General features: G+C 45.5%; 1 protein-coding gene across 3 annotated transcripts in view; it reads left to right on the top strand.

Annotated features, from left to right (window-relative positions):
• The window catches only part of Ptch1 (patched 1), a 64834-nt gene extending 37321 nt beyond the window's left edge, over positions 1-27513 (top strand). For 2 of the 3 annotated variants that reach the window (XM_036189146.1, XM_036189147.1), the window contains exons 13-23: positions 3742-3860; positions 4456-4858; positions 5277-5586; positions 10193-10335; positions 12175-12358; positions 14002-14282; positions 16304-16441; positions 18432-18574; positions 22297-22396; positions 22901-23155; positions 24571-27513. In XM_036189146.1, the coding sequence (XP_036045039.1) occupies positions 3742-3860; positions 4456-4858; positions 5277-5586; positions 10193-10335; positions 12175-12358; positions 14002-14282; positions 16304-16441; positions 18432-18574; positions 22297-22396; positions 22901-23155; positions 24571-25113 (2619 nt within the window). In that variant the 3' untranslated portion in view covers positions 25114-27513. The remainder of the gene's footprint in view (positions 1-3741; positions 3861-4455; positions 4859-5276; positions 5587-10192; positions 10336-12174; positions 12359-14001; positions 14283-16303; positions 16442-18431; positions 18575-22296; positions 22397-22900; positions 23156-24570) is intronic. The other variant, XM_036189145.1, reaches the window with a different exon arrangement.
• The last annotated feature ends 251 nt before the right edge of the window (positions 27514-27764 follow it).

The following is a 27764-nucleotide window of genomic DNA, read 5'->3' as shown; positions in this document are numbered from 1 at the left end:
TACTGATGATTCCTCAAGGCAAACTCCTCCTCCCTTAATGACACCCCACGGTGTGGTCTCTCCCCGAGGATAGAAAAGCCTTTTAGAAAATCCAGAGCGCTAAGTTCTCCCAAGGTAAGCACCTTTCAGGGACAAAATGAGTGCTTTGCGTTTTGTATGTCTGTCGTCTGTAGCCATGATCAGCATCCAGAGAGATTTTGTGCCAGAATAAACCAGTATGACATTTGGGGTTTTTTTTTTCCTTGTGAGACTTTGATGATTGCCCTGACCAAAGCATTCCTTCTCTCAAAGAAATAGCTTGTCTCCTGATCAGCCTTCACTGTCATATCAGTTCCCCAGTGACCCCCAGACCCAAGACCCTTACCCATTCTAATGATAAAGGTTTGCTTTAAATGTTTATTAGTCTCTCTCTCTCTCTCTCTCTCTCTCTCTCTCTCTCTCTCTCTCTCTCTCTCTGTGTGTGTGTGTGTGTGAGTGTATGAGTGTATATGTTCATGTACACATGTACAGATGCCAAAGCAGGACATCAGGTATCTTCCTCCTTCGTTGTCTGACTTGAGAAAGGGTCTCTCACTTAACCTGAAGCTCTTGTCTGCCATCTGGGCTGGATGGCCAGTACGCTCCACCCCAATGCTGGGATTACAGGAATTAGAAGCAATATTCAGCTTTTTATGTGGATACTGGGAATTGGTTGTGTGACAAGACTTTTCCTGGGGAGATGCAACACACGTCTACTCATAGGGAACCTATGACAGACCAAAGTACAGATACCACCAAAGTCCAACTTGGTGAACCATTGATTTTTATTGGGGTTACTTACGGGAGTATCAATGATGGGTTACTTATTGGAGCAGAAATGACTCAAAGGCAGCTGCGTCACCAACCCACCCCAGCATGGGTGACAGCTCACAAAGCTGGGAACCCAGAGCACACTGCACAGCCTGCAGGCAGCTCAGCAGGTGGAGAGTATCCTTTCCAGGTAACTCGTGGTTAAACCTCTGCTTCTTTCAGACAACCGGTTTGGTCTTTGCAGCTCAGTTGTTTGAAGTCTTCTTTGCAGCTGGGCTCTGCTTACTGTGGCAGGGAGGGGCCTAGTGAATCTGATCAGTTTCAGGGACTTCCTAAAGCTGGTTGTTTATGTTCCTGTTTAAAGAGCTTTCTGCAGGATAGAATGTTTCGGTTCTGGAGGAAATTATTTACACAACAGAACTTGAAATCAGGTCCTCAGGTTTTTCAGTGACTACTCTTATCTACTGAGCATTCTCCCTATCCCCCTTTCTGTTTGTGGCAGTGGGATTTGAATCCAGGACCACACAAAGAAGTTGTCTACCATTGAACTATACCCTTACACCAGTAAAAGGTTTTAGGTTAGGGTCCTGCCACAGGTGTCTCAACAGGGCCACTATAGATGCTTTGGGGGTCGGGGCAGCTTCTCTAAGCAGAGTAACTGGCCACAGCCAAGATCATTCCCATCAGATTCTCTGACTTACGTAGAATTTCTTTTTGTTTAAACTTTCATCTTACTTTGCAGAGACCATTCTGCCTTGAGAAATCCTTGCTAGCAGCTTCTAAGGTTTTGTTCCCCCTCAATATGGAACACATTTTCAAAAAATAGGTTAGAAGAGCTATTGCTGTGGGCTCTTGTCCCTCTGCTTCCATCTGAGTAAGCAAAGATAGCTGCCTGTCAGACTTTTTGATGCTTTTTTTTAAATGAGTGTTGCCATGCAGCACATGCTGCTTGTACACTTGGGAGGCTTAGTGACTCAGGAGTCTCTGCCCTCACCCTCAAGAGATGCCTAGGACTTATCTCTGCATCCCACTCCTGAGCTGTAAACATGACTGGAATTAAAAGGCTTAATAGGATTCAGCCCCAGCATAACTGATTTCATGGAAAATCTCAAGTCTTACTATTCCCAACATTCCTTGCATCTAATTGGTCAGCAGTCCACACCTAGTGTGAGCATGCCATTGCAAGAAGTCACCAGCTCTAACAAGAGCATCCAAAATAGTTAAGATGGGAACTTTGCATCAAACCTCCATTTGAATCTGATTGGCTGGGAAGCCTCAGGCTTTCTAGGTAATTGGTTCTGTCTGTGGCAAACTCCGCATCCTGGTTACTGTGGGAATGCAGTGGGTGCATACTGACAGCCTGGCCTCCCATCACCTGTCACAGGACTGAGTGGCTTGAATCAAGAGTGTCTTTCTTGTCCTGTATCTTCCAACCAAGCATCTTGTATCTTCCTTGTTCCTCCTGGACCCTATTTTCATCTTCTAAACTTTTCTCAGGAAGCCGTGGACCAGCCACCATGTCCACCCAATAACCCACTAGCACTCACCTGCTGACACATCTCAGCCTTGTATGCAATTTATTTGTAGCTCTCTCTACTTCTCCAGCACCTAGCATAGACTAGACTTTAAAGAGAAGAGATATATCTCCAATTTAGTGTCTCCAGTCACAGTGATGACAGGAACTTGTCACACATCCTGCTTCATAAAGAAGCCTTGGGAGTCCTGCACATGCATTTGAGCTGTAGTTAACCTGTTCTGTTGGAATTGATGAGGTCCTTTTAAAATCAACTCAAGATAGTTGGCATGATGTAGAAGACTTGGCTGTTTTGTGTTCTGTAGACTTAACAGGGGACTCTTTATTGAAGGGCATCTCAATGCTGTTTCACCTGGAGCATAAACCAACAAACACTCCCTTTAAAAAGCCCTTTGTGAAGTGTCTCTTGGTTTTTAATTCTTGGTACCCGTGATAGCCAGGCCTCCTTTCCTCACCCGATCCCTTTTCCTATTTTGAGAGTCTCCGAAGCTGTCCTTTGAAAGCTCTGCTAGGAGTTTTACTTTTTAAATGAATTTCTGATTGTTTCTTGGCTGTTTAGCATTCCCCTTCCATTTTTCTTTTCTGCTTCTTGTCCACTTCTCAGAACAGGACTGCCCTTGGATGTCCTGTTGGCTTTGCCTAATAACAGCGCAATTTTGCAATTTTTACTAGGTCAGCAGGAGATTTGCCCGAGTGCTGCAGAACCTAACCCTGTGTTTATTCTAGGTTATAGAGTGGCTTTTGAATCCATACTTATTTATTCTACAGACTATAATCACACACAGGAATTTCTTTCTGCTTAACTCTCCTTGACCTTTGCTGTTGCTCACTAGAACACCCCAAAAGCTGCTCCTGAGGCTATTTGGAATGTGCCTATTAAAAACCTCAGGGGACATGTGTTAAATTTTACTTCATGTTTTAAAGGTGACATGTTGATAAGCTTGATCTACTTTATATACAGAGTATTAATCAGGAGTGTGGGAACTCTTAGAAATGTTCTGGAAGGAAAATGTTTTGTTTTGAAGTGGAACATCTTAAGTCTTTTCTTTGCCCGGGTGTGTAGATGTGATCTGGTTGGGTTAGCAAGTCAGCAGTGGCTTCATGCCAGTCTGTGTAACTTTTGGGACTCCTCCACTTCGGTCACATAGCCTCTTAGTGGTGAGGAGAGGAGGAGACACTTCATGTCTGCTCTTCCAAAGGACCCAGGTTCTCTTCCCAGCACCCACATAGTAGCTCACATATCAGATCCCAGGGGTCTGCCACCCTCTTCTGGCCTCTGAGGGCACTGCATGTACATGGTGCACATGTTTTCAGGCAAACACTCATACATATAAAATAAAAATTACAAAAGAGATGCTTGCTTATAAAACAGCATGCTAACTAGGAAGTGTGTTGATTCTTCCACTTTTCTGCTCCAGGCTGCCGTGGTGGTGGTATTCAATTTTGCCATGGTGCTGCTCATTTTCCCTGCAATTCTCAGTATGGATTTATATAGACGAGAGGACAGACGACTGGATATTTTCTGCTGTTTCACAAGGTACATTTTCAGGGTCCTGGGGCCTTTATTGGACATATAGAAAGACTGTTTATAGAACCCTTCCAGTCTGTGGCTTCTTCTGAAGGGGATGTAGCTAACAGGGTTTAGGCTGGTGTGGTGAGGGTAGGGAAGGGTATTAGACAGAGGACTCCTTGGCACGTGTGAGCTCCAACACTTTCCCCTTCCCCCAACTGATTATGCCCAGAAACCTCCCCTAGAGATTCTGCTGCATGTGGTCTTTCTTCCCATCACAAACCTGTGTTTGTTTAGGACTGTTTGGTAGCCCTTTGGAGCAGAGGAATGCTGAAAACCACCTGTTAAGAAACACAGGGTGGTGGATTTTGTTTTTAGTTTTTTAGTTCTTTGGAGTTGTGCTTTGTGCAGGGGTCTATCATCATTTCAGGATCCACTGTGCATTTGGCTTGGACTTGATCACATCTGTGTCTAGAGCAGTCAGGTGATGCTTGCAGAGAAGTAGTACATGTTTCTCTCCTAAGTCAGTGGTGTCAGCGGGTAGCATCAGTCCTCATCAGAAAAAAGCCCAGTCTCTCCATCATGACCACACACTACAGTGTGTTTTTCTCTTGTCTTTCAGCCCCTGTGTCAGCAGGGTGATTCAGGTTGAACCACAGGCCTACACAGAGCCTCACAGTAACACCCGTTACAGCCCCCCACCTCCCTACAGCAGCCATAGCTTCGCCCACGAAACACACATCACCATGCAGTCCACTGTTCAGCTCCGCACAGAGTACGACCCTCATACACATGTGTACTACACTACCGCTGAGCCACGATCCGAGATCTCTGTACAGCCTGTCACCGTCACCCAGGACACCCTCAGCTGTCAGAGCCCTGAGAGCACCAGCTCCACCAGGGACCTGCTCTCACAGTTTTCAGAGTCCAGCCTTCACTGCCTCGAGCCCCCCTGCACCAAGTGGACGCTCTCTTCGTTTGCAGAGAAGCACTATGCTCCTTTCCTCTTGAAACCCAAAGCCAAGGTAACTTTCCACCATGAGTGCTTTCCTGCCTTGAAGAAAAATATGTGAACTGTTTGCACCTTTGGGATCCATCCTCATGTGCACGAGGGCTTCAGGACATGCCCACCAAAGCCTAACTGCAAATTTCAGGGCTGCTTTAATGAGCACAACTCCTACACGGGGAGGTTCCATGTAGCAGATATTATTATGAATGTAAATGAGGTCCTCAGTTTATATACATTTTTATTCTTGGTAAGATTACTTAAAAAGATGATTTAGTGTGACTTATGCTTTTCCCTCTGGGAGATTGACCCTCTAAGATGCCATGCTAAGTGTGGGCTATTTATGTGAAAAGAGTAAAGGAAGCAGTTGGTGCTGGTATTGGAGGTATCAGGAATGTTCTTTTGGGTCTCATCCAGTGCCCTTCTCTCTGTTGCAGGTTGTGGTAATCCTCCTTTTCCTGGGCTTGCTGGGGGTCAGTCTTTATGGGACCACCCGAGTGAGAGACGGCCTGGACCTCACAGACATTGTCCCTCGGGAAACCAGAGAATATGACTTCATTGCTGCACAGTTCAAATACTTTTCTTTCTACAACATGTATATAGTTACCCAGAAAGCAGACTACCCAAATATCCAACACCTACTTTATGACCTTCATAAGAGTTTCAGCAATGTGAAGTATGTCATGCTGGAGGAGAACAAGCAACTTCCCCAAATGTGGCTGCACTACTTCAGAGATTGGCTCCAAGGTAGGGCGCGGCAGGATGCTGGCCTCCGCTTCCCTCCTCAGTCTCCCCCCACAGTGATCCCTTCTTCCCTTCTGTCCACTGTAGGAAAGTGTTCCATCATGATGGAACAGCTTTGGTGTGTGGGTGTGTGGGTGTGGGTGTGGTGTGTGTGTGTGTGTATGTGTATCAATTATGTATCAGGTCCCTGAGTTCAGAAGAGGACTTTGGATTCCTTGGAACTGGAGTTGTGGATGCTGGGAATTATAAGAGCCTTCTATTAACACATTTGTGAACGCACATTGGGGAAGGACAGTAGAAAATAGGGAGCCTGGGGGCTTCTATTGCTCTTTTCCTTTTGGATGGTGGCTAGTTGAGTGACCAAGTGAAAACTGGAGTATTTGGTGGGATTTCTGAGCCGTCTGCTAAATTACAGACTACTGTAATGGTGGATTTGGGGTCAGCCATTGCATATTTTGAACATCTTTTTAATTTGTGTTCATATACATGGGGAATGTTGACTCACATACTGCTGTTTCTCTCCCCCCACCCCCATTTTACCTGTTGATTTGTGTGTGAGGGTGAAGGTGTCCATGTGCATACCATAGTGTGCATATTGAGACAGCTTTCCTCCTTCCACCATGGGGGCCTGGGGATTGAACTCAGATCTTCAGGTTTGGTACCTTTTACTCTCTTAGATAAATCTTTAGGAAATATTATTAGTCTGCAGGAGGAAAATATAAGATGGACTAAATTTGCTTGTAACTGCTGACTGACTGGGTATAAACGCATTCAGTGGTTCCCAGAACATCTGTTAACATCTGTTAATGTTGACACGGGCAAAGCACAGTGGACAATCAGGAACATTATCCACACAATTGGAGCAAAATGCTTTTATTGGAGCACCCAAATAATTACAACTCCAGCATATGTTGGCTTAGATGATCTCAGTGGCTGTCTGTTTCCCACTTAATTAGGCTTATTTAAACACATATTTAAGTGCTCTTTTTGTCTTAAGTCCTGCTTGTAAAGCTCAGGCAGCCAGTTTTCTTATGAGTCTGCATTAGGTGATAAATAACCTGGTTTGACAGGAATTGGTGTTGAGCAGAGACTAGAATTTGCTTATACATGTGTGCCAGGTCCAACTTTGGGGGAAGGTGGAGAAAGCATCATTTTATTGTTACAGACCAGGAAGCCCAGGAAATTAACTTGAATTCACCCCAAGTTTTATTTTCTTACACTCCATTCTCAACGCATTATTTTTTAAGTAGTGAATTAACAAAGAGCCAAACAGTTGCCAGAGTCTCTGCTTTTCTCCTCACCCTCCTCCATACACACACATTGACCAAAGACATGCAAATAACTTGCCACAAATGACAAAGAGGTCTGCTATGCTGAGTGGAGGAGAGTGTGGTAGAAGGAACTCTCCAGTGTCTTCAGCCAGTGTCTTCCCTTTGGTGAGGTAGGCCGGCGGTTGGGAAGGGTGCAGTAGACCCTGTCTTTAGGCAGTGTGAAGGCCAGTCTTCTAAAAACTGTATTAGAGACAGTCTCTACTTTCTCCTCTTGTAAGACCCAAAACATTTGGATGCATAGATAGCTATATATTTGAACTACAATTTGGTTGCTAAGCAACTAGTACCCAGCCAAACTGTTATGTGGGTATATGCTAAGATGTCAGAATCCCATGTGGCCATGGAGCTGTAATGCCTCAGTGGGTCCTCCAGAGCACTGCTCACAGACACCAGGGCCCTTGGCTGCTGAGGCATTTTTTAGACCTGCTGAGTGGTTGCTCTGGTTCTTGAACATTTCCTTGCAGGAAGCAGTTCTCACAGCAACATTTCTTCCAAATACTTGGTATAGTGTTGAAGTCCACTCAACTATGCCATCTCACTGGTCTTTGCTAACACTCCAATAGTAATTTTGTTTTTTCAGCCTGAAAAATATTTAATGGCTAATACAGGGATTATCTCGTGCTGTTTTGAAAGTCAATCCTGGGGTAGAACCCAGGGCAGCATTCTACCTTTGAGATATAGCCCAGCTCTCATAGGACATCCATGAACATGCACATGAAGGAGGTGAAGTTAGAGATGATGCACGTGTGCATCATGTACAGGTAGCATTTATTTTCAGTTCATACTGAATTACATGAACAAAATAGATTATCATTTCACTTCTAGGGGCTTTGTATTTGGGTAATTCCTGTAGCCCATACTTAAAAATAATTTTTTGTATAAAATGTTTCAGTAAGAGAACTGCAGCTGAAATGTCAGGTTTGCTGTGACTGTTGGAATGTAAATGTCAGCCAAGGGACAAGTGTTTGGTGTCCAGCCCATGGCAGTTGAGATTTGCAGTGGTTAGTCAGAAAATACTGAACTAGTTGTGAAAAACCCAACTAGTCATAAAGTCAGTAACTCTAGACTGCATTGGGGTCAGCATTATAGGAAATGTGTTCTAGATTGGCTGCAGGGCAGACCCTGTGGCTCTGATCTTCGGCTCCCCTAGAGTGCAGAAGTCTGTGTGAACACACCTTTGCAAGTGCACTGGGTTGCCTACTTTGACACCAGGTGCTGCTGATACATTGGCTAAGTTACTGGTATTATCCATGCATTTGGTGATTCTCCTGGACAGCATACTGCTCTCAGAGTGAGTTTCCACAATGAGTAATACATGTGGAGTCTGGCTTTGGGCTGCCTGGGTTCAAAGCTTAGCTCTGACTCCTGAACCTTTCCAATGATAGTCCTGATTAGCCTCTCAGGAGGTGAGCATTAGAACTGACCGAATGCTAAGGAAGGTGGACTGTGTGGAGGAACCCTTCAACACTGAGCCAAGAGGAAGATTAGAGCCATGCAAGTCTGGAGTCATAAAAGCTCTCCTCTCTCCGTTTTCCTCTCTCCTGGCTTGGCAAACAGACCAGGGCCCTTGTTGGGGGTTGGGGAGTGGTTGTCCTCTTCCTCTGTTTATTTTTTTCCAGAATGGGGGTAGGGAAGGGCTTTGGGCCATAAAATAACATCTGCTTGGTGCTGCCTGTGCAAACCTTACTGTGAAAAAGTCTGTCTGAGACTGGAGATTGCCGTGCTGGTGGTCCCTCTGCCTGCTTCCTCCAGCCCCTGAAGTACAGGGCCCACAGGGGACCCAGCCTACACCCTAGAGACAATACCCATATTATAATAATGTTGGAGGCTTTCGTTTTAAGGGCAGCCCCAACTCCTCCCGCTCCCCAACCCCAAACACTTCACCATGCTGAGCATTCACAGAACATGTATTTTTGTTGTTTAGTTTGGTTTTGTCTTTTTTTGTTTGTTTGTTTGTTTTGGGTTTTTGTTTTGTTTTGTCTTTAAAGTTCCTCTAGTCATGTCCTGAAATAGAGTAAAATGCATCTCTCTGAGCAGAGGTGTCTAACACAACAGGCATAGATAGGGGTCTTCTGAGCACCTGGAACTTAAGGAGTCTACTTGGGAGGTGACTGAGGAGCAGAGCTGGTGGGGGGGGCGGGGGGGTTGAGGAGAGTGCCCTCCAGGCAGTGCTCAGACCCTAAGACTGGGTCACCAGGGCCTTGTTTTCTCTACCAGCATGCTTATCTCTTTACAGCTGTAACCAAAGTGTCAGGTCTGTAATGATGGTTTTGATTACAGAGGCCAAGCCCAGCTGTGTGCGGTGAGCTGGTGGGCTCACCCATCCCCCCTAGCCCAGAAAGCTCTTTATTTCCCCTCTCCCAGGGCTTGCAGTTTGTCATTTGTTCTCAAACAGATCCAAATTTCCGTGTGCTCCTTCTCCTCCACACACCCCTCCACATGGAAGGTGGCAGAGAGGAAGAGAACAGGAGAGTGAATAGGTGTTGGCTGTGATCTTTACACAACCTGGCAGCGGATCCCACAGCTTGTATTAGCTGCACAAGTCAAACAGATGGATCAGATTGACAGTCTGTTCGCTTGCCTGGGCTCCAGGGGCAGCCAAGCTGCTGTTGGAAGTTGGGAGCTTGAATGGGATTTTACTGCTCTGGATAGAGTTTCTGGTCCTGTTGAGGAACTCCTGACATAACCCCTGTGTGCCATGAAATGGTTAATAGATGTAGTATGCGTCTTTCTCTTCTCCCTTGCTTGCTAGAATAGGCCTGAAGTTTTTTGTTTTTTTAAGAGTTGAGCTAGCCATAGTGGAGCTCACCTTTAATACCAGCACTTGGGAATCAGAGGCAGGTAGGTGTATTTCTGATAGTTCCAGGCCAGTTTAGTCTACATACTGAGGTCAAGGTATAGGCCAGGAAGGGATACATAGTGAGACCTTGTCAAGAGAGAGAGAGTGTGTGTGTGGTTTTGTTTTTTGTTTGTTTGTTTTTTTTTTTTTGACAGGGTTATTCTATGTGGCTCTGCTGTCCTAGAACTCTAGATGGCTCTGAGCCATCTATCTAGCTCCTGGACCTTTGCTTCTTAGTTTAAGTGAATCATGTGTGTTTTCTTCTCTCTGAGCAGCGATGGCTAGCTCTGTAGTCCTTTCTTAAGTGAGAGAAAGCTGTAGATTCGTCGTCGTCCCACCCCCAACCCCCCCCCCCGCGCCCACTGTCCTCGGTGTAATCCCTCAGGACCAGGCCTCTTGGTCCAGGTTTTAATGTGTTGCACATGTTTGCTGTTTCTAGGACTTCAGGATGCATTTGACAGTGACTGGGAAACTGGGAGGATCATGCCAAACAATTACAAAAATGGCTCGGACGACGGGGTCCTCGCCTACAAACTCCTGGTGCAGACTGGCAGCCGAGACAAGCCCATCGACATTAGTCAGGTATTCCCACTGTTCCAGGGCACTGTGAACAACAACTTCTAGGCAGCTGACCCCTGGAAATAGGGCTGGCAGTGTGTGATCCCAGTTTGTGTTCCATAAGGACCTGAAGTGATAGAAGATAGTAACTATGACCTCGAGCCAGCCACAAAGCTTTCCTTTCCCTTCTTGTCGGGTAGGGGCAGGTGTCACCTCTAACACAGTGGCAATGAGCAGAATACGGTGGTGTTGACAGTGCTTTCCCATTGACTCATACTGGGCTTTCAGAGTTTAATACTCATTAGTATGGTGTATTCAGACAGTGGACAATAGATTTGTTGGTTAACAGTCTTTTGAACAGAGGTTGGGTAGATGGGTGGCTTAGAAGATCAGAGAGGTCATTAGGATAGTGGAAGGATGTATTAATACTTTGGGGTCAGCTTGGCCTGAATCTAGCAAACAGAGGCATGCACACTCCTACATTGCTCCACCCCAGTAATGAGGGCTGTTCTTCTTGATCGTGTTCTGTATTTGAAGCACTTGGTCTCTAGCATATCCCTTAGTTTTCTCGGGCATATGCGGGGTCCATTTGCATCCTGGATTTGGAGTGTGTCCTAGGCCTCTTTGCTTGTGGTGGTTTGCTTTCTCTGTCTTTAGGCAGAAAACATCATGTTAATGATCTTCTCGGCAGCTCTGTATATTGTCTTCTCCCTTTTGCTGGCAGTAAAGGTGACAGGTTTACAAAGTGCATTGTTGGGTCATTGTGGAGTGTGAAGTTTGGTGCTTTCTAGTGGCATGCAATGGGCTGTCAGGTCTGACAAGGGTATAGCAGACCAGTCTGCCTGAGAGGACAGAGCAGAGATGTACTGACTTTGGAATCAGGGGGCCTGTGGGGTACCTGTGGTGGGGCTAGGCACCAAGAGAAAGAAGAGCGTGCTGCATGCACGGAGGCCAGGAGCTGTGCTATGTGATTCCAGAGACAGTCTGAGGACCTACAGTTGTTAGAAATCCCGTGGATTAATTGAATCCAGATCGCTGCCGTCTACTTCTCTCCATCTCTTCCACGCTCTTTATTCCTCCACTCTTTTCTCTGTGAACTGCTGTCACTGGTGTTTTTCATTTTGTTAAAAAAAAAAAAGACCAAACGTTGGAAGGAGGCCTGGATCTAAAGTAAACAGGAAATTTTTTTTTCGGTGTATCTACCATATTTATAATCCACACTCTGTCTCATAGTGTCTTTGATTCAAGCAAAGCCCACAAGACCTACTGTGGGAGCAGATGTGGCCACTGCATCTGACCAGGGCTCACAAGTAAGATTACTCAGAAGGGCCCTGGCTTTACATCATTGTCTTCCACTTTCTGGCAATGAGCATTTTTTGAATACACAGGTCATCGAAGGCTGTGTTAGCAAAATTTATACAGATGTTGTTTTATTTTATAGCTCCCTTCCATTTACTGGGTGGTATTTCCTTCAGTGTTAACAACAGAGGTTAACTGCACACAGACGTGGATGGGGATGCTTGCCAGGTTTCCCCCTGCCCCTCCTATAAATATGTTTTTCCAGATTGTTCATTACCCGCCTTGGCTGCAGACAGTCTCTTTTAGCATTCAGATTTAATTGGTTCAGCCAATTCCTGGGCCATCTGCAGAACCGTGTGTTTGCTGTAAACACACTGGTGATTGCATCCCCCAATAAGTGCATTTTGAAAGACATCAAAGGTATTCTTGAGGGACTTGGGGCACTGTCAAGCCATGCGCATTCTACTGTTGTTGGAAATGTGGGTACAAAGCTTTACTCTCCCAGCAGGAGTGTGTTTACCTCACAGCCTGCTCTGAATGACCTCTGTTCTTCCCATTTTGTAGTTGACTAAACAGCGTCTGGTGGATGCAGATGGCATCATTAATCCCAGCGCTTTCTATATCTACCTGACGGCTTGGGTCAGCAACGACCCTGTAGCTTATGCTGCCTCCCAAGCCAACATCCGGCCTCACCGACCAGAGTGGGTCCACGACAAAGCCGACTACATGCCAGAGACCAGGCTGAGAAGTAAGTAGCAGTCTATCCAGAGAGGCTGGGAACTCTCAGAGGCTCCTTTAGTTGCTGCCTGGAGCTCAGCAACAGCCTCAATAGTTGACACTACCCAGGGTTCAAAAGTGTAAATAGAACAATATATTTCTTTTAGTTTAAAACTCTGGGAGACAGATGAGGATGTGTAATGGAATACAGCCCGCACTCTCACTTTGAGAAATAAGCGTTTCTAACCTCCTTTTGTAGCCTTAACTCCAGGCATCTCTCCTGATGCCAGCTGTTCCATGTGAAAGCCGGGACACCTCCTCATTGAGTGTTATTTTACTATTGCCGAGTTTTATCGCTAGGGATTATATGTTTATCTTAACTTTGTCAACTCTGGTGTTGAAGGGATTTTTGGCATGTTGGGTCATTTCTATAAGCCACCAAGCACCTGTGCTCTGTCAGAGCTGTTTAAACTGGAGAAGAAACGTCTGTATACATCAGTGTTCTCCTCTTCCCTTCACCTCTAAGCCTAGGGTTTGAAAGGTGGCTCTGTGTGGATTTAGTTTGCATTTATGTTAGAGATGTTAGTAGCAGCATATGCTTTGGATATTGGGCCAAGAGAAGACATGAGAAAGAAGACGGGTCCCTTTGCAAACAGAGCAGGCAGCAGTCTGAACTCCCCTGTACCAACCCCCAGAGACTGGTGGCAAGCAGCCAAGGCTTGTCTTAATGAAAATTTATAGTTGAGATTATAATAGGGCAAATCATGTTTAGCAAGTCAACTGAATGACCCCAAAGGGTGTGGAACACACAAGGCAGTAACTAAATGCTTGTTGTGTGAGGATTTCTTCCCCTCTTGCTGAAGACTTAGCATTGCATTAGAAAAGCAGGCAAGGTTTAAGTTCACTAAAGGTCAAGAAAGTGAACTATCTTTTCTTCAAGGCATGACTCTGGGATTACTTTGGTCTTATAAATAAATGGTCAAGGAGAGCAAATTGAATGTGGAAACAAAAAGGTATTTTCAACATTGAAGTCTTACAGCATTTAGAGTTCTCACAAATGGTAGTTGCTTCTGGAATAATAAAATCAAAGGCCTAAAAAAATATAGATCACAGAGGCCTTCTACTCTTTACCCACTTGCCACCACCAAATAAAAATCAGAGGGTTGATTCTGGGCTCAGGAGATGACTCATTGGGTAATGAGCTTGCCACAGTGTAAGGACTGGGTTTGAATCCACAGAACCCACATAAAGCTGGGTATGGTAGTGTACCTATAACCCCAGTGCATAAGACAGGATGAGAGGGGGATGGGAAATGTTCCTGGGAGCTCCAGGGCTAGCTAGCCTGGAGTATGCAACAGCAAACAACAAGAGACTTTTCACTAAGAAGGTAGAAGGAAAAGATTGACATGCAAGGTCATCCTCTGACCTCCACATGTGTGCCTGAATGTGTGCACGCGCAGTGAAAACATGGATTATTTGTGAGAAATTTTAAACTATATCTGAATATTGTGAAAGCCCAGAATCATGTATTGTTTGCCTTTTTTTGTTGGAAGAAAGATAATGAGTGAATTTTGGGGAAGTTCTCTCTTTATTTCATACCCAACATCTGTGGAGTTGGGATGGAGGAGGCTCTTCCCTGAGGGCCCTCATTCACCCTGCTTCTTCTTTGTCCAGTCCCAGCAGCAGAGCCCATCGAATATGCTCAGTTCCCTTTCTACCTCAACGGCCTGCGAGACACCTCAGACTTTGTGGAAGCCATTGAAAAAGTGAGAATCATCTGTAATAACTACACGAGCTTGGGACTGTCCAGCTACCCCAATGGCTACCCCTTCCTGTTCTGGGAGCAGTACATCAGCCTGCGCCACTGGCTGCTGCTAGCCATCAGTGTGGTGCTGGCCTGCACGTTTCTAGTGTGTGCAGTCTTCCTGCTGAACCCCTGGACGGCTGGGATCATTGTGAGTTTACTATAAGGGTCTTTATAGGAGTGGATTCCTTTCGGCATAGCTCTTTCTGCAGCCAGGAAGTTTTGTTTATGTCTGGGCCTTGGAGGAGGAGGGTACATATTGCATCATCTGTAAGATATTTATTCTACTTGAAGTGGTGAGATTCATGGGGAAGGTAGAGCCTCTAATGGCCAGAATCTATGACCCCCTCTCACACAGAATTAAAACATGCATGTGTAAGATAGGAAGCTTTATAAGCACACTGCATAAAGGCACTGAAATTTTATTTAAAAAAATAAAAACAGAAAACTAAAGCATAACTAATTTTCTAATTCTAAAGTTATTTTGTGGCCTTATCTCCATCCTAATAATGTGTAGAAGGTTCTTTGTGTGTTATGGGGAAGCGTGCACAGAGAAGTTAAGACAGACACGGGTGGGGATGATGTGGCTCTTGGTGCATCATGTACACTGTAACTACTGGGGAAGTGATAAATTGCCTCTCATAGCTAGTTTGGAGCATCTTCTCTCTAGATTACCCTCAGATTTGAAGTGAGTCTCATGTAGGGTCTGAAATCCTGGCATTGTTTAAGTTCCATGAACTGTGGTGTATCCTTTAAAATGCCAGAATTATAAAAACAGATTTTGTTTCCGTGCTGAATCTGGGCAGCAGGTACATTAAAGGTAATTGTTTAGTCTGCCAAAATCTTCACAGCACTTAAGTCATGGATGGCGTCCATCTTTCACTGTTTTCCCCAATCTCTGCCACCACCCACTGTCCTATCCCCAAGCAGGAAAGATCATTTTCTTTCATTCCTCCATGTGGTGGAAGTGGGGGTGGGAGTTCCTGAGAACCTCCTTGGTTGTGAACCAGTCCTCTCCCTCTGGGCGGAGGAAACGCAAATCTGGCCTGAAGTTTCCATACTGTCCTCAACATCTTACAAGGAAGAGGGAAGACTTCTAAGCCTTGAACTCGCATCTTCTCTGGGTCCTAGTTGCTTCCCATCTCTTGAAAGCACAAAGACCCAGTAACCTGACAGCTGGCGGCCCAACCCACTCCCCAGTCTCTTCCTTTGGTCTATGGGCTCTCCAACCAAACACAATTCCTTTACCTACAGAATCCTTTATTCACCCCCATCCTATCAGCTTTCTTTAGGCTGCAGCCTATAACAGTCAAAAACACTGTGGTATGAACTCAGGGAGTTAAAGAAGACTTTCTGGTGCTTAAGGTTAAAGCCTTGTTGTGGACCACAGTTGTCCTAGGTATTGGCTCTGGGACCTCTGTACTGGAGTATCCCAGGCTCAAGTTGGGTATATTAAAGCGCTACTGTATTTGCATGTAACCTGTGCTTATCCTCTGTACTGTATTACTCTGAATTGTTTCTAGTAACTGTGTTGCTGATGAAATAATAATGGGAAAAGGCTGGACTCTGATAGCATACTTCTTTATAGATGGCTCCAGAATGTGGTCCCTTTATTTTCCCCTTTCTCTAGGATAGGAGCATTAGAAAAATAATTTGCAAAGAATGCTAAACTGGTGGATATGGGTCAAGCTAGGTGTGGGGATGTGTGATTAGGGAGGCAGAAACAGGAGGAGACCTAACCAGCCAGCCTAGCCTGATCAGTGAACTTCAGGTCTCAGTGAGAGAACCTGTCTCATTGGGGGCTCCAAAGAGCAACACCAGCTTTACTTCTAGTTTCCACATGTGCATACTGTACGTACACACACACACACACACACACACACACACGTACACACACACATGTAGACACACACACACACAACTAAACTTTGCCTTCACAAAAACTCTTTTTAGCCCGACAGTAAGTTGCACTAACATCTCCTTCAGCAGGAAGTTGAAATGTAAGACGTGTCCAGAGGTAAAGGACATTGACACTTTTCCGTAGTATTTAGGTGACAGGTGTATTGTTGCTCCCCGCCTTAAACAAAGCCACACTGGGATTGTTGATTTACACCATTGACCACTCCTAGTGTACCTTGTACCAATTACTACCTGTTGTGTGCCTTCCTCAAGGTCATGGTCCTGGCTTTGATGACAGTTGAGCTCTTTGGCATGATGGGCCTCATTGGGATCAAGCTGAGTGCTGTACCCGTGGTCATCCTGATTGCATCTGTCGGCATCGGAGTGGAGTTCACCGTCCATGTGGCTTTGGTATGAGAGGGTCCTTCGGGGAAATTGACTGACTGAACAAAGGAACCTGGGCCTTTTGTTTTCCTCATATCACAGGGACAGCCTCAAGCACAGTTTTCCCAAGGAAGTCTGAAATGTTTTAGGGGTTCTTAATCTCTTGGGGAGTCCTAGATAAGAGACATGGGTAGTAAAAATGATTGCTCATCACAGTAGTATGTTTGGACTGTAAGGGCTCATGATAACTGGTTGTTTTGTTTTGTTTTTACTAGTAGCACACATGTCCTGAAGTTGTCACTGTTGTCCCAAGATATTCTGTGTATTTAGGCAAACAGCCATCCAGTTTTAAGTACAATCATAAAGTGGGGATGAATAGAGCAAGACCACCCTCAGAGGCTTGGTGGGGATAGCATAATTGAGGGTAAGGTGAGCCGGCAGCCACAGAAATACCCTCAGGCCTGTGAATGAAAGCTCAGGTGCACAGCCATGAAGAGCCTCCTCTTCCACCTCAGTCCACCCATCTCTGTAGACCTCCCAGCTTCTCATGCGTCCATGGCAGCAGAAAACAAGAGAACCAGGGATGCTTTCTCCAGGACCTTGGCCTTCTTTACACACTCTCTTGTGTTGGAAGAAATCAACCTGAAAGAGAGTCTAGAATACAAAAGACGAGCCAGCTGTACACACTGATGAGAGTATTAGTCGAAAGCAGTTTACTTTCTGCCTACAGATGTGCTCACACCCTGAGTACCTGGGGCTATTAATAGACATTCAGTAAATAAGTATTGACTAAGTAAACTCTGGTGTTCAGAATGGCCAAGCTGGGAAACTCAGCTGTTGGCCTGAACCAAGTGATGTTAGCATTGCTTCTCCAGCATTGTTCCTGGAGCTTAGCACGTGGTCTGTGCCTTCTGTAACCTCTCAGAACTGTCCCCGCACTCACAGGTTGTGGACATGGATGTTCAGAAAGAATGTTTTGAAGCTATTAGTAAAGTGACGATCTAGAAACAGTATCTTAAAAGTGTGTGTGTGTGTGTGTGTGTGTGTGTGTGTGTGTGTGTGTTCACATGCTTGTAGAGGCTAGAGGGTGACAAATACTGTTACTGAGACACCATTCACCTTATTTTTGGGGACATTCTCTCACTGCACTAGAGCTCATTGAGTAGGTTATGCTGGCTGATCAGCAGGGTCCAGGGATCTGCCCTTCAGGATTATAAGCCTGGCCCATCATGCTTTGGGTTTTATTCAAGATAATGCATCACTAACTATGGCCCAATAATATGAACAGGGCATTGTAGTGAAACCAAGTAAACATTCTAGGAGCTAAGCAGTAAAATCTTGAGCATGTTTTGGAGAGAAAGAGGCAACATCCAGCATTTCAGGCAGACCTAAGGCTGGGACTTTAACTCAGTTGGTAGAGGACTTGCCTGGCTAGCATAAGCTCACAAATACCTGCAACTCCAGGGGTCTCATGTCCTCTTTCCTGTCCTCTGTGGGCACCAGGTAAGCACGTGGTGCACAGATGTATATACAGGTAAACACCCATACACATAATACTTCTCTTCAGAAGACCATTAGGATAAAGACAAATGCTTTATCATGACCTTAAAAAAAGCAGCTTTATTGCTACATTTTAGATGGGTTTTTGTGTATGTGTGTGTTTTTTTCTCTTAACAACAGAATAGTCTCTTTGAGGTGACTCTACCCACCTACTTGAACTTAAGAATTACTTATAGGGTGGGGGCTATAGCTGAGGCGGTGGTAATGTGCTTGCCTCTCCTACAGGCTCTGTCCCCAGCACCACATAAAACCAGGCATAGTAGCACACACCTGTAAACCTAAGTACACTAGAAGCAGAGCCAGGAGGATTAAGTTCAAGGTCATTCTTGTACAGTGGTGAGTTTGAGGCCAGCCTGAGATACATGAGAAAATTAACAAAACCCAAGTATAGACAGAGTTGAGCACTTCACCACGTACAGTCCAGAAATGTGACCATCTCAATTCTTCCTTTGCTCAGGCCTTTCTGACAGCCATTGGTGACAAGAACCACAGGGCTATGCTTGCCCTGGAGCACATGTTCGCCCCTGTTCTGGACGGTGCTGTGTCCACTCTGCTGGGCGTACTGATGCTTGCAGGATCCGAATTTGATTTCATTGTCAGGTAAGCAGAAGTAGAGTAGGAGACTGATGTAAAAATCATTACTTGCTCATGTAGTCTTTGTGGCTTATTCCTCTGTCTGGTAGGTGGCGGCATCTCAACCTGTTTGAGGCATGCAGACAGTTTCTCCTAGAAGCTTTCTGGTCTGGCAGTATCTTGGAAGACATAAGAGGAAAAGTTAGAGTAGAGGCAACTCCACAGCTTGAAGCTAGAGTTACCTGGTATCCCAAGAGTTGAGATTCCAGTTATAGACATCTACAGAGAGATGGCTGTGGGTTCCGATAATTAATAATGTTCAGCTTTGGTTTTCTCTCCTTCAGAACTTTGGGAGGGGCTGGGGATGTAGCTCAGTGGGGTGCCAGGCATGCATGAAGCATTGGATTCTGTCTCCCATGCCACATAAAAGAGATGTGGGAGGCTCATCTCTGTAGTCCCAGTCCTTGGCTGTGTATTGAGTTTGAGACAGGTAGGGATGCATGAGACCCTGCCTCAAAATAAACTGTAGAAACAAACTTAGAATACCTCCAGTGTAGTCACCTAGTTCTAAACTTTACACAGGAAATGAGTACAGTGTACCCAGATTTTGTGTTTGGGTCCCTTCTGAGAGTTCACCAATGCTGAACATCTGATCTGACTTCAGGGTCACATTTAGGGGCTCCAAGCCAGGCCTGTGCTCCTCTTTGGATCACAAGGCAGGATATTGCTACTTGGTATGGGTAAGATGGTAACTTTCCAAAGTGTAAAAGATAGTGAGTTTTCATTTTAAAAAGAATCTTAAGATTGGAACAAGAACTCTTTCAACAGTGTTGTTGGCTTCACTAGGTGTCTCTGCTCCTAGGTGTAAACCATGATCCATTGCAAAGAGGCAAAACGAGTGTCCTCAGTATGTAAAATATTAGTGTGTCTTTAGAGTAAGGCAGAAAGAACCCAGGGAGTGTGTGTGTAGTGCTCCATGTCTGGAGGGGTGACCTAATCAGGCTGTTCTTGGAAGCATTGTTTGGTTTTTCTTTTATTGGTACTCTTTGAAAAGAACTACCTGTTCTTCACTCTCTGGGCTAGAACTCCTGATAGTCTGGCTGCTTGTCAGACCACTCTATGTTTAACACAGGAAAGCATGAGGAAGACAAAAAAAAAAAAAAAAAATGCCTTTTAAGGGATTGAGTGTTTGGGGGTTTGTTTGTTTGTTTGTTTATGAGACAGGTCTCATGTAGCTCAGGCTTGCCTCAAACTTGTGATGTAACAGAGAATGGTTTTCAACTGCTGATTGTCCTGCCTTAGCCTCCTAAGTGCTAGAATTATAGGCATGTGCTACCACATCTGGCTCTAATATAAGCTTTATATGTGTACACACACAGACTGGCCAAGTAGGGAAGCTCACCTTTTCAGATAAAAAGAGAATTGTTAGCTAGAAGTTTTAGCTGAAGATTAATGCAAAACAAAAGTTAGTTTCATTGGGGGTGTAGCTCAGTGACACAGCGAGTACTTGCCAAAGGTGCATGGGGCAAGTGGGTTCAATCCCCACTAGCAGAGGAGAGAAAAGAGAGGACCAGTCTTGAGGTGTTGGTTAGCCAGGCTTGCAGGGCATCAGTCTTTCTGAATGAGGGCATGGTTGGCTCACTGTCTGGGGGTGGAGTAAGTAGCTTTGTTTCAGTGTAGACTAGCACTCTATATAACATGCTTCCTGATCATCTGGGGCTCTTAAAGTGCAGATTGACAGAGGCCTTTCCAGACAGCTCTCAGATGAGTCTGAGCATGCTAAGTCTTCACATGGTCTATTGATAAGTTAGTAACTGATCAATAGATTCTCCTTTGCCAGAAACTGGTAAGAGAGCTGGCTTCCCTTAGATCCTGGTTTGGGTTTGTTTTGTTTTAAATGGTTGATTTGGCGTTTATTTCCTCTACACACTCTTACACAGATACTAGCTTTGTCTTTCTAGTATGAAGCCCAGTGCCAAATGGGACTGTTTTGGCATGGTCTCTGGGCTCTTCCAACACAAAGGTAATGCCAGCCTCATCTCACAAGTACCATTTTTTGTGGCTACTGGCAAATAGCACATAACCTACTCTGCTGTTTGGCTTACAATCTGCGGGGATTGGGAGATACAAGTCTCCCCTGGCAGTGGAAAGCCAAGAGAAATAAATACAGGATGTGCTGAGACCTTGAAGGTTAGCTGAGGAGCCAGTACACACCTTTGCAAAGAATCTCACACAGCAGAACCCATTCCCTCCCTGTCCTAGCTGGGGCTGCCCATTCCCTCCCAGAGATATCAGAGTTCCTGTTTCAAACACTTAGAAGGGCTTCCCATTTTCTAAAATAGGATGGATAAAGTCCTCACCAGAGTTGAATAAATGAGCAGACACTGTATACATGAAGCCGTCAGAAATCTAATTGGTCTGTTTATGTTGCAGTTAGATGGATGGGATGCAAATGTCTTAATGCCTGCTGCTGATATATGCCTCCACTGAAAGTTCCACAGTTTATGTTAGAGCAAGACATTGGTGGCTTGGGTTTTTACTAATGCAACTCAGAGGGTTTTAGTGTTTACAATAGCTGTGAGGTATTTGTATTTTTATAGGGATTCTCTCTCCTTTCATCTGATGTCAAAACATACATAGACATGGCATTGTAGGGTGGCTGTTCAGTTTTATGATTCAGGGGACCATTAACAGATAGATATCTAGCCTTCCCTCTTTCTTTCCAGAACATCTTAGCCCCACCCCCCAGCCCAGTTCCATCAAAGCCTTAGAAATCATTAGTTCCAGAAAAGCATCCTTGTGTGGAGTGTGTGCCCTCCAGCTGTGCAGAGTGCTGACCAGAGGCGGGCCCTGGCTGACAGGTTTACCTTGGTATTCTTGAAGGATCCCAGACCTTTAGCCCTCAATGGTGGGAATGCAGAACTTGCTGTTCACTCTCCCTCTTCTGCCATGGTGCTTCAGCCTTTATGTTTGAATTGGCTGACGCAAAACAAGAGTATTCAAAGATGCTAAATTGTTCAACAAAAGATTGGCCTGCAGAGCAGCCTGCCATTGTGGAGCGCCCTCGCCCTGGACAATGCCCCGGTTCCCACAGAATGGGCAGCGTTTTCTTTGCAGAGCTGGTTCCTGTGTTCTAAAAAGGTTGCAATTGGAGCTATTTGGTAAAACTGGAACCCAGAGAATTCTAGGCAGAAAGTTGTGATTAATGAAAGCCTAGGGAATGCCTTACCTGATGGGCTGGAGACTTAATTAGAGATTCTGCCGTAAGAGGCAGGGGCATTTCACAGTGGATTAGCTGCCTGCAGAAGCAGGCTGCTTTTCCTCCTGGGCCAAATTGTTTAAATTCTACACCCTCTACTTCATTTGTTTGCTTCTGCTGGGTTTTCGTGAGCGGGGGTCCCCTTGGCATTGTGTCTGCTTCCAGGTTGTTCAGTCACTCATTTCACATTCAGTATTCCTGTGTTGGTGTAACTCGTTCATAAATAACATTACAGGCACGAGATCTCAGCAAATTAACAAACTAATTTTTTTCCCTCTCATGAACTAACTTAATGTGTGGAATGTAGTCCTCAGAGTCATAAGGTTAAAAAAGATCAAAGCTCCATACTAATCTTGTGTTAAAGTTTGAACTGTTTTCAGAGGACTGGGATTGTTGAGCTGAGCTCTTGGTGCAAAGTAACATTTGGGTGCCTGGAGGGTGAATGCTTTCTTTCCACACTGACAAGTCTCATGTCCCTTTTGTCTTTCAGATACTTCTTTGCTGTCCTGGCGATCCTCACCATTTTGGGGGTTCTTAACGGACTGGTTTTGCTGCCGGTACTCTTGTCCTTCTTTGGACCATGTCCTGAGGTCAGTGATTACCAGGGTGAGACATTCACCCCACAGGCTGCCCGCTTTCCCCAGTGCTGCTCCAGATCTAGATATTTAGGTGCTGCTGTATTTGCTGATGGTGTGACCGCTTTAGTAAACACCAGCAATAATTGCCGTGTTACTTTTTCCATTTGGTAGTGCAGGCTGGGGGCTGTAGAGCAAACTGTTTTAGATCAGCTGATGGGCAACTTCAGTCTTGGGAATATATAAAGGAAGATTTTCTACTCCAGATAAGTGTTTGGGCTTAACAGGTGTAAAAGACACCTATCCTGCCTTTCTGGTGTTGGAAGACATGGGCAGTGTTTCTGTGCCATTGTCTTGAGGGTCTGCCAGAAAGCAGGGAGAGGGGAGTAGATACAGTATGATGTGTGGGGTTCTTTTATTAGGTGATGGAGGCTGATGAATAACATTGGGCTTTGAACTTTAAGATGGACCAACAGATAAAGAAATGTAACACTTTTAATTGGGAATCTCCTTCAATAGGTGTCTCCAGCCAGTGGCCTGAACCGGTTGCCCACCCCTTCACCTGAGCCGCCTCCAAGTGTTGTCCGGTTTGCAGTGCCTCCCGGTCACATGAGCAATGGGTCTGATTCCTCTGACTCAGAGTACAGCTCTCAGACCACGGTGTCTGGCATCAGTGAGGAACTCAGGCACTATGAGGCACAGCAGGGTTCCAGAGGTCCTGCCCACCAAGTGATTGTGGAAGCCACAGAAAACCCTGTCTTTGCCCGGTCCACTGTGAGTCACCTGAGGGATTGGGAAAGATTCATCTCCTCTGGCAGTGGGCCAGGAGGTCCAGGGGAGGTTCAGGAAGATCTGAGCAGCAGATCTCACAGACAGATGGGTGTAAGAAAAAAGTGTATACACCAGGAAACTGCCAGCATGCCATTCTTTGTAAACTATGACATGCTTCCTTTTAATCTTGTGGATTGAAGCAGCAGTGCCAACATTGTTACGGGGTGGCATAGCTTGCCTAGAATACTCAATGCCCTGGAGCTCGTCCCCAGTTCTACCCTTATTCAGAGTAGATTCAGCTGCAGGACTTTACCCCTTTCCCTTTTCTGTCCTTTGACCCCACCTATCAGAGTGTTACATGAGGAAATGTAATAAATAGCGTATTGTACTCCCATGAGAAGCATTTTTTTCTTCTTATCTCTATTACCTTTAATTGGCCTCAGTACAAGAATTATTTTAATTATTATCTAAGACTTTCCCATACCTTTGTGGCTTCAAGCTCTTACTGTTGTAGATGGCTAGAGATCTATTAAAGCGCAGGAGCATCCTGAGTTCTTTCCTTAATTCCAGAAGACAGTGAGGAATCAACAGACTCCTTCCTTACCCACACTAGCCCCCAGTCAAGATGCTCAGCCTTAAACAGCCAAGGAAGGCTCCAAAGTCCCCATTGCTCGCCTGAGGCCCCCACCATCCTTACAGGAAATGTGTATTTGAGTCCCAGGCTAGAGCAGCCTTCCATGAAGGAGAGAGTGGCTGGCCAGTGAATTGTGTGGTTGTGTGCTCCCCCCATGACGATGCCCTGCTGAGCTGCAGTGTGAGTCTGGTTTTGTTCAGCAGGAGCCTCAAAATAGGTACAAGCTCAACGACTCTGAAGTTGGTCACGGTCCTTTTGATTGATGTGGCCACTGTGTTGCTCGAGCTTTGTACAGAGACCCAGAAACCAGATTCCTAATGGTCAGGCTGAGACAGATGCATCTGACAGAACTATCTGTGATGGTAGAAGTTTTGCTCTGCTCTTTAGTACGTTAGCTACTTAGCCACACCTAGCTTGGGGTTGGGGGCAGGTGAAACAAGACCCAGAAACTGGTATCTTAAATCTCTAAAAGCTACTGTATATGATTGCATGTGTATCAGTATACCCTGCCTCTTGGCCAGCCAGAGCCAGACACTTAGCAGTTTGAAGCAAAAAACCTAGGATTTGGATAGACTGATCAGGGTGGGGTAGCTAGTAGTGAAGCCCTTGGGATGTTCTTGCAGCTGTGAGCAGCAGCTGTATGCCTCCAGCCAACTGTACTGGAGCATGCAGGATCTGGAGCATGCAGGATCCACATTCTGGAGGTTACTAAAGGAATGGGTTTCTTCTGTGGGTGGAAGGACACCACCCCACCTCCCTGTGTTAACCTGTGTCATCTCTGCAGGTGGTCCATCCTGAATCCAGACATCACCCTCCCTTGAACTCTCGGCAGCAGCCCCACTTGGACTCTGGCTCCTTGTCTCCTGGACGACAAGGCCAGCAGCCTCGAAGGGATCCTCCCAGAGAAGGCTTGCGGCCACCCCCATACAGACCGCGCAGAGACGCTTTTGAAATTTCTACTGAAGGGCATTCTGGCCCTAGCAATAGGGACCGCTCAGGCCCCCGTGGGGCCCGTTCTCACAACCCTCGGAACCCAACGTCCACTGCCATGGGCAGCTCTGTGCCCAGCTACGGCCAGCCCATCACCACTGTGACGGCTTCCGCTTCTGTGACTGTTGCTGTGCATCCCCCACCTGGGCCTGGGCGTAACCCCCGAGGGGGACCCTGTCCAGGCTATGAGAGCTACCCTGAGACTGACCATGGGGTGTTCGAGGATCCCCATGTGCCTTTTCATGTCAGGTGCGAGAGGAGGGACTCGAAGGTGGAGGTCATAGAACTACAGGACGTGGAGTGTGAGGAGAGGCCATGGGGGAGCAGCTCCGACTGAGGTGTGTGCCCCAGCTGCCCTAGGGTGCTTTCCAGGGTTACCTGAGCAATGGCACATCCCAAACTGGACCCTGTGGGACCTTTTCTCACCAAGGCAAGGCTGATGTCGCCAAACCAATACAGTTACAAACTGAATTTCTTTTCTTTTAACTAGTAATCTCTTGAATGCAGTTTAACAGCTTTACCTTGTACCTGTTTGCCACACTTGCAGCAGAGTTCTAACCAGCATGCAGATGGCCTTGCAAGGTGAAAATACATGGAATGAATTTAGCACCACAGTCAGCCCGTTGTGGAGTTGCTGTGTTCTCACCTGGAGTTAAGGGGTGTATTGTGTGAGAGGCACACAGCTCTGTGGTCATGACCATGATGTGACTTCCTTTTTTGTTTTCTTTTAAAGGGTAATTAAAATCTGAAGCAAAGAGGCCAAAGATTGGAAAAACCCCGCCCCCACCTCTTTCCAGAACTAACTGCTTGAAGAGAACTGCTTGGAATTATGGGGAAGCAGTTCATTGTTACTGTAATTGATTGTATTATTTTGTGAAATATTTCTATAAATATTTAAGAGGTGTACACATGTAATATACATGGAAATGCTGTAAAGTCTATGGCCTGGGGCCTCTCCACTCTTGCCCCAGAGTGGGGAGACCACAGGGCTCCCTCCCCCTGTGTACATTGGTCTCTGTGCCACAACCAAGCTTAACTTAGTTTTTAAAATCTCCCAGCATATGTCGCTGCTGCTTAAATATTGTATAATTTACTTGTATAATTCTATGCAAATATTGCTTATGTAATAGGATTATTTGTAAAGGTTTCTGTTTAAAATATTTTAAATTTGCATATCACAACCCTGTGGTAGGATGAAATGTTACTGTTAACTTTTGAACACGCTATGCGTGATAATTGTTTAACGAGCAGACATGAAGAAAACAGGTTAATCCCAGTGGCTTCTCTAGGGGTAGTTTCATGCAGTTCTCATGGGTGTGTGTTTGTATGCGTGTGAGTGTGTGATTTCTCAATGTACTGTACTGTGATTTTTGTTTTGTTCTTTTTCTTGTTTCTCTTTGCTTCGTGTGACCTTAGCTATGGCCTAGTCAAGCTGGGAAAGTCCAGGTCTCTTTCTGTCTTGGTGCTGGTGGAAGGGTGGCTATCATCTGCCTTTATTCTCTGGAAATAGTCCAGAGAAGCCCAACTTGGCTTCATGCTTGCCGCAGCTCCTGAAATCATGAGTAGCCCTCCAGGGACCGCCCCTTGTGCTTCAAAGATAATACATTCTCATAGATCATAATGTCGGATGTTAGGTCCTCTGTATATGGAGTCAGCAGTCTTCATTGGTGGTGAATCTCAGCTGGGTTGTGAGATTACACTCAAAGGAAGTGTGGTATTGTAACTTTCTGATGAGCAACACCTGCACACAGCCTCCCACCCCCCACCCCCCCTATAACCCAGATACAGGCAGAAAAATCTATTTCATTCAAGGTCTTCATTCAAACCTTTACAAATCCGAATCCCTCTCACTACATTGCCTGGTTGGGGCGTACTGATGGTGCAGTCAGCTATGTGGAATGTGAGCTGCTACAGACTCTTCTTCATGTGTTCTTGTCCTGTGCACACTCCATTCCCTTCTCCACTGTTAGAATGTATCCAGTTTAATGTCCATGGAAGAGCAGGAAGGTGCCATCCCAAAGAAGTATATTGAGGAAGCTCATTGAGCCGAGTTAGATTTGAAAGTTTGATCCTGTTCTCTTTCCCTGGGGTTTAGGCTTCTTTGCCTCTGGCCAGAGACTAGTAGATGGGGAAGCAATATCCTCCCTTGTGAGTGAACACTGAGGACTTGTCTCAGAGGAAGGGAGCTAGTGCATGTGGAAGCTACTGTGAGGAGTGCATTCCTGTATGGAAATCTGTAAAGGCAATGGGCCCCTGGTAGTACCAGCAGTCTAGTGACCTCAGACCATAAAACTCATCCCCAAACTGTAAGGTACAAATTGGAAGCCACCTGTGGCTACTGTGTGTGTGTGTGTGTGTGTGTGTGTGTGTGTGTGTGTGTGTGTGTGTGTGTAAATATGCCAGAGGCCCTGGACACCCACTGCTACTGTCTTAATACCTGTCAAGCCACTGTCTGCCTACCCAAAACCAGCTCTGCTCAGATAGCTCGAGCCCTGAGTTGAGAAGGGAGATGTAAAACTTTGAAGCCACCTCTCTGCAATTCCTGGTTGTATCTGTCATGCCTGAGCCTCGCTTGTGGCCTAAGGAAGTTTATACAGCCCTTTGGTTTCTGTACGTAGTGAATTGCATCAGCCAAGGCAGGAAGAACACAGAGCTGACAGGAGACTGCAGTCTCAGAGTGTGTGTGTTATCTGTCTGTCTGTCTCATCATAGTTTTATTTTGTCTGTATTGTTTGTTCATTTGGATGTTTTAATTTTTAAAAGAAAAGATCTTTGCTGATATTTATAATTTTGTATCATAAGAATGTCCTCCAGAATTTGTCATGCCAGTTTATAACAACAAAAAAAAATGCAGGGATTTTATTTCTATTGGAAACACTATTGCAGTTATGTTTTACTTTTGAACAGAAGTTTTATTTGTATAGAGTGCTTACTAATGTTAAATAGTTCAGAGTATATAACATTTACATTAAGGACTCATGGTAGGTT

The sequence above is a fragment of the Onychomys torridus genome, chromosome 5 (genome assembly GCF_903995425.1).
Source record: "Onychomys torridus chromosome 5, mOncTor1.1, whole genome shotgun sequence".
Classification (NCBI taxonomy): domain Eukaryota; kingdom Metazoa; phylum Chordata; class Mammalia; order Rodentia; family Cricetidae; genus Onychomys; species Onychomys torridus.
Note: the sequence above shows the minus strand (reverse complement) of the source record. Positions and strands in the feature narration are given on the sequence as shown.